The sequence below is a fragment of the Mandrillus leucophaeus genome, unplaced genomic scaffold (assembly GCF_000951045.1).
Source record: "Mandrillus leucophaeus isolate KB7577 unplaced genomic scaffold, Mleu.le_1.0 Scaffold186, whole genome shotgun sequence".
NCBI lineage: Eukaryota > Metazoa > Chordata > Mammalia > Primates > Cercopithecidae > Mandrillus > Mandrillus leucophaeus.
In genome coordinates this window covers 2,209,007-2,215,760 of record NW_012101876.1, presented here as the reverse complement: position 1 = coordinate 2,215,760, position 6,754 = coordinate 2,209,007, and the positions used below count along the sequence as shown (strand labels likewise).

The 6,754-nt window shown below is 38.9% G+C and overlaps 1 protein-coding gene across 3 annotated transcripts in view; it reads left to right on the top strand.

Annotated features, from left to right (window-relative positions):
- Positions 1–6,754, top strand: part of PLCL2 (phospholipase C-like 2) — a 209,526-nt gene that overhangs the window by 179,634 nt on the left and 23,138 nt on the right. For all 3 annotated transcript variants that reach the window (XM_011977927.1, XM_011977928.1, XM_011977929.1), the window contains one exon: positions 2,769–2,878. In XM_011977927.1, the coding sequence (XP_011833317.1) occupies positions 2,769–2,878 (110 nt within the window). The remainder of the gene's footprint in view (positions 1–2,768; positions 2,879–6,754) is intronic.

Here is a 6,754-nt window from a genome sequence, read left to right as displayed (position 1 = left end):
CGCGATCTCGGCTCACTGCAAGCTCCGCCTCCCAGGTTCACACCATTCTCCTGCCTCAGCCTCCCGTGTAGGTGGGATTACAGGCACCTGCCACTACGCTTGGCTAATTTTTGTATTTTTAGTAGAGATGGGGTTTCACCTTGTTAGCCAGGATGGTCTCGATCTCCTGACCTCGTGATCCTCCCACCTCAGCCTCCCAAAGTGCTGGGATTACAGGCGTGAGCTACCGCGCCTGGCCTGAAAGCTGTTTTCTTAAGAGTAGCTGTTTGTCTAAGCTCAGCATTCCCTTCTTCTGCTGTTCCATACTTACATTATGTGAGCTGGAATTAAGCCCAGCATACCAGTTCCTGTCATTGCCTCATTACCTTGCAGGTGATCAAATGTTCAGCAAGGCACCATAAACAGTCTACCTCTAGCATAATGAGGCTTCCATGTAGATACCTTGATGTTAGAAAAATCCCTCACTATTATTGTTACACCTTGTGCCAGTTTTGAAATGCCATAAAAAGCCATTGTGAAGACCCCACATTCGGTCAAGCAATTGTAATATGTGGTCCTGCTTTAGTTAATATCACTTCCATTTTTCTTCCCAGTTTCTTTTCCCGTTCATCTTACAGTCCATGGAGTCATATTTCTTGTTTGTAGAGAGCTACCCCCTCCCTCCCACTCTTGTGTCTCTTTCCTTTCCTATAATTCCAGTCATGGATTCCATTCTGCAAACCTCAGTGATACTTATGAGAATACGGTAGCTTCTGACTACCAGAAACATAATGAGTATTAATTATTCCTGTTTGGAAATCCAGAACTCTTGAAGTCCAATATTAAAACTTAGAAAAGCCAAGCACATCAGTCTTATCATTAGGGCCCCAATGGGTGGATCTGAGTCATGCAGCAACACTCCAAGGAGTCTCCTAGAGGTGAAGAGTGGGGAAAGTGTGTGTGTGGCATTGGGGTGGAGGGGGCTTATTCAGTTAACCAAGTTGGGATGTTCTCAAGCACCATCATCAGCAAAAGAGAAGTTGGAGAAAAGGGGAGTGGTCCATGCGTTAGTTCCCTGGAGAGTGGAATGAATCTCACTAGTTACTGTTCTTTCCTGAAACCAGTGAGGCTACCATATTGTATTAGCATAACAGGAAGTAGGACCACAGCTCCCAGTTAGGTGAGAGAAAGAAACACGGAAGTAAAAAGACTAAATTGGCCACTTACTGTATTTATGATATGTGTGTTAGCTTTTGCTTGATATTTAAAGACACTAAGGAATAAAGTTGTTGTCAATCACCATATAGAGTTGCTTTGAAATGGTGTTGCATAGAAAGGGAATTAGAAATCGGAATGCCCAACTGAAGAGTAAAAGTGTGCAAAAGAATGTACAAAAGGTCCTGTAAAATTTACAACAGTGCTAAATTATTTGTAATAGCAAAAGTTTTTAAACCATGCAATGTCCTTCAGTAGTGAACTGGTTAAATAAATGCTGATTCATCTACACAATGGAGTCTGTAACTGTTACAGAAAAGAGTGAGGAAGAGCTCTATACGCTGACAGGGAGTGAACTCCACTATGCAATTGTGTGAGAAAAAGAAAATAACCAACGTGCAGGACACTGTACATAGTATGCTACTTTCCTGTAAGAAGGGAAGATTATGAATAATATGTACACATTTTATTACATTTACAAAGAGAAACAATACAATAAAAAACTAGTAAGAACATATACAGGGAAGAAGGATCAAGGTAGAGAAGACCATAAATGAGGCAAGACTTATCCGAATTCACCTCGATATGTAGTTTAACTTTGGAATTATGTAATGTTTTGGCATAATCCATAAAACAAATTACATCAAAAAAAGTACTCCCCCCACCACATACATGTAAAATGAGAAAAAAGAAACACATGACCTAATTGTACATTGTCAGTAACATAACCACAGAGAGAAAAGAATTATTCCAGCTGACCCTAGAACATCATATTTTTCACTGAACATTCTCAATTACATACACTCTTAAGGACAAAAAAAATGCTAAGAATGTTTAAATTGGATTCAGCAGTCTTACTATTAGCAGTTATATTGGTGTGATTAGGAATTAAGATTTTTCCATCTAATGGAAAAAAAGCATAAAATTTTTAAATTTATGTGAAAACCCTGTGAACTAAATTTGCATTAGAGGGTCTATAGATCTTGCAGAAATTATTTTGAACAGCAGTAGGGAATATTTATTTATTATATAAATTCTGGTGTAGAGTTGTAGCATAAATGCAGAGTTAGAGTTCAGGGTCTTTCTCCACTCCCCTTATTGTACTGTGGGCTTGGTCTTTGACCTCAGATTGACCCTTTCTGTGACAGAAAATACATTACTTTGCATTCTTTCTATCCCTGGTCTCCACTGTGTCCTCAGTGGAGCTGAAATCCACCTTCTGAGAGTCCAGATCCAGATGCTGGTCCCAGCCCTTCTTTCTGCTCCCTCGCAGTCTCCCATCTCTGAAGCTTGCTGAGCTTCCCTTCTCTAAAATAAGAATAACAGCGATCATAGGTGCCCTGTTTCCCTTCAAAACAATGAGGAACAATTGCTGACTTCGAAGATGCCTTCTGTCTTGTTGCCATAATTTTTCAGTGTTTTGTCCCCATTATTACATTCTTGAATGGACACATTTATGAAATTCCACTGGAGGTTGGGATCATTTTAACTTTACCTAGAAAAAGAAATATTTCCAGTTCATTACCACAGATTGGATGGGAGGTAATATACTTTGTCTTTTTTATTTCTTTCAGCCATGGAATTCCATGAACACTTGCACAGCATAGGCACCAAGGAAGGTTTGAAGGAAAGAAAGCTACAAAAAGCAGTGGAGAGCTTTACCTGGAATATTACCATCTTAAAGGTATCTACAGAGTCGTTTCTGATGCTGGTGATTTTGCAGTCTTTTACAGCACACTTCCCTCTCTTAGTATAACATGTCACATGGTACATGGCCAGCCACTGAGATTGTAGAATGGATGCAGAAATCACATGAAGAACTCTGCCCTCCTAGAGTCTGCAGGCACAACAGTTTGGCATTGTAAATCAGATGAAGAACAGGGGGAACTTCTATGATTGGCACATTGTAGGTTCTGATAGATAAAGCACTTTGTCATTTTATCCTGGAGACATTTAAAAGTTCATAAATGCCAGTTGCTATATGTAAAATAGAAAATATTGATTACAGAGGAATGATTGAGAATTTAAAGATTCTAGTTACTCAAATTTCATTTAACACTTGAAAGTATAATTATAGCTATAATGTTCATATAATCCCAGAAATAAATAGAAAAGAATTATATGGAGCATAATCAAAGGAAACACATAAAAGAACTGTTATTTAAAGAAATATTTCTTGAAGGGAAATGCCATCTCTATGCATATCTATTTTGGCATAACAGTTTTTAAAAATTAACTTTTTATTTTTATTATAAAATAATGTATTTTCATTGTCAAAAATGTCAAAAGAGCAATAATCAAAGGTAAACACAATCCCATCATCCAGAGACAATTACTGTTGGCCTTTTGCTGTGCAGTCTCTCAGGCTGATTTTCTACTTTATATGTAATATGACATAATTTAAAAAATAATGCGGTGTATGTACCTCGAAACTTTTGAGTTTTACTTCAATAGTTCTTCTCAGTGTTATTCGCAGAGCATAAATAATAATAACACGGAAGTTATTTCATTCCAGATCTTGGACAATTAATAAATGTAATATCACTCTCTGGTGTTTGCCTTCCAAACTTTCTCCTTAGCTGAATTTGTAGGGAAGAAAGGAAGGCTTCCCTTTCACCCTCTGAAGCTGCCTTGAAAACGAACCGACAATTGACAGATTAGCAGGCATAAAAAGACCTACATATTATATTTATTTAAGGTGCAGAAGCATGGGGAATGACAGGAGGATGATTACCTAACAACCCAGTGTGATCTTGATGCTTACAAACCCTTCTTCGTAGTGGAGGGACATGGGGGAAACGTGGCCGTTTTTGAGGGGTAGTAAATGAATTTTAGGGGAAATGAATGGGCCCAGTGCTCAGAAATGGGATAGTAAATGATTCTCTTTGGGAATCGAATGGTCTGAGAAGGAAAAATAGTTTGGGAGGAAGTTCTTTGTGCTGTAGTTGTGGTGTTAAATTTTCTGTCTCTTCTTCTGTAATACAAATTTTAATCTTCTCTGGTTAATGAAATTTCAGAGAGGAAATCAGAAGCATTTGTGCTCCTCTGTGGTGGGTTCAGTTTCTAGTTAGATAAGGGAATTTGAACAGCCTCATCTTTGGGAGAGAGAGGACTGAGAGATATGTGGTGGGGGTGGTCAGAGAAACCTTGAGCCTGCTTCTTTAGGTCAGCATGTCAGTGTCATCTTTTGGGGTATTGTTTTCTGAGCCCCAACAGATTCAAGACCGTAAAGACATTATCACAGCTGCCATTTTAAATTTCCTCATTCCCCCTAAAGTTAAAAGCTGCATCCCTGGAGCTGACAATAATTTTCAGATTTGATGTAATAAAAAGTCTCTTCCAAAGCTAGTCGCCATTTGCATTTTTCTCATGTTAAACCTCTACTTATTTTTATAATTAAGATCATTTTCTTGACTTCCTCAGACATTTCCCTCTTTACTTATGTACTTTTCTTATATACCTATTTTGCTTAGAATTTAACCCTGATTGTTTGCAGATCAATAAACAGCAGACGTAAGAATTTACAACGAAAAAGGATTTGGCTTTATAATTTGCTGATTCACTCCTGGTCAGAGGTGGGGGGCACACTACAAATTTCCTGTAAACTCAGAAAATACAGCACAGCAGATTAAGCCCTGTGGTAGGAACAAATGATCACTTTGTTTTAATTTTATTAGAGGCAAATAAAGACATAGGGACCAAACTTTGGCCTGTCAAGTACCCTTGCTACTCCTGTGCGGTCCGGGAACCAGCAGCCAAGGCCTCAGGGGGGAACTTGTTAGAAATTCAGAATCTCAAGCCCCACCCTGGTCCTGCTGATTCAGAACCTACATTTTTAAAAGATCCCCAGGTGATTCTTAGGCACATTAAAGTTTGAGAAGCACTGGGCCGAGAGCCACCAAAAATGGGAGCCTGATGTACATATTAATGAAAAACAGCTGACATAAAGCAGTGTGCCATATTTTAGAAGTAATTGGACCAAACAGATACACTGAAGAAACCTACTTTCTTTTGAATTGTGTCCAGGAGAGAGAATTAACACCTCAGACTTATGTTCATATGGAAGTAAATGTATAGGATGGGGTAATAGGTCTTTTTTTAATTTCCAGGATAATATTTGCTACAGATGGTGTTTGAGGATGGTAGAACGTAAGTGAGGGATGACGAAGAATTGGAAAGATCTGTGTGTCATTTCTGTAGAATGGGGGGCTTTTTTCATTCCTGTATGTCACTGGTTTAAACTTTCTTTAGAAGAATGAGTGCTGACAGGGAATCTTGAACATGAATTTAGGTCTGAGTTGAGCTACCAGTATTTTCCTGGCAGGAGGGCATGGGATCTGTTGAGTTCCTCCCATCACTTTTTCTTTGCAGTGAACTTGGAGAGGTGGCAGTGCTCCAGGCAGATGGCCAGCAGTAAACACACAGCGGGAGGCTCCCAGTGGCACAAATGCTTAGGGAGGGTTTCAGATGACCCCGGAAATGCAGAGAAGAGGAAGTGAAGGAGGAAGCCAGGAAGACTGCTGAAGGAGCTCTGAAACAGGCCAAGGCTTGAGAATTACCTGGGATGCTTAAAAATGCCCTCCCCTAAGCCTAACCCCAGCCTTCCCAGACCAGAATCTCCAGGCTTGGAACCAAGGGATCTGCTTATTTAACAAGTTTCTTGGGGGATTCTGAGGCACACTAAAAACAAACCTTATTATTATTGTCCTAGAATCAAAAGCTTTCCTGATGCATCACCATAGTCATTTGAACCATAAGGAGGTAGGGTGGCCAGCCATCCCAGGAACAAGACATTCAGTGCTAAAACCAGGACAATCTGGGCAAACTGGGACCATTGATCACCCTGAGAGGAGTTCCTGCCACTAAAAATGTCCTTTCATTAAAGGATGTCTGTCCCAGTTTTTATGAATCTTTACTTGCTTTGTTTAGTTTTTTTATTTTGAAGGTTCTTTTAAAATTCAGAAATGAACAAAGAAGAAATAAAGTCATCTATAACTGCCACGCCCAAAATTATCTACTATTAACATCTTGGCATACTTACTTCCAGTCTTTTTTTTTCTTGAAAAAAAAAGCATTCATTTGTCATTGTAAATCTATCTTTTTTAAAATAGAAAAATGTTTTGAAAAGACCCAAGATTATCCCTCTGAGAAATAACCATTATTAGATGTAGGTGACCTTATTCCAGGAACCTTTCTATATGAATATGTCTGGATGGATCAGTACATATTTTATTGATTCTAAGTCATACTTTTTTATCACACTTTCGGTATCTTTGAAATTAGCGTACATCTTATAGTCCATGGCATCTTTGCATTATATCCTGGTTAAATTGGCAATGATTTTTCTTTGTTAGTGCTACATAAAATACTGGCACATCTCACAAGCACTAATGTCTCAGATATTATGAAATAAGTTATGTCAGTAGTTATAATCCTTTTTTTTCTTTTTCTTTTTTGAGTTGGAGTCTCACTCTGTCACCCAGGCTGGAGTGCAGTGGCACAATCTCGGCTCACTGCAACCTCTGTCTCCTGGGTTCAAGTGATTCTCCTGCCTCAGCCT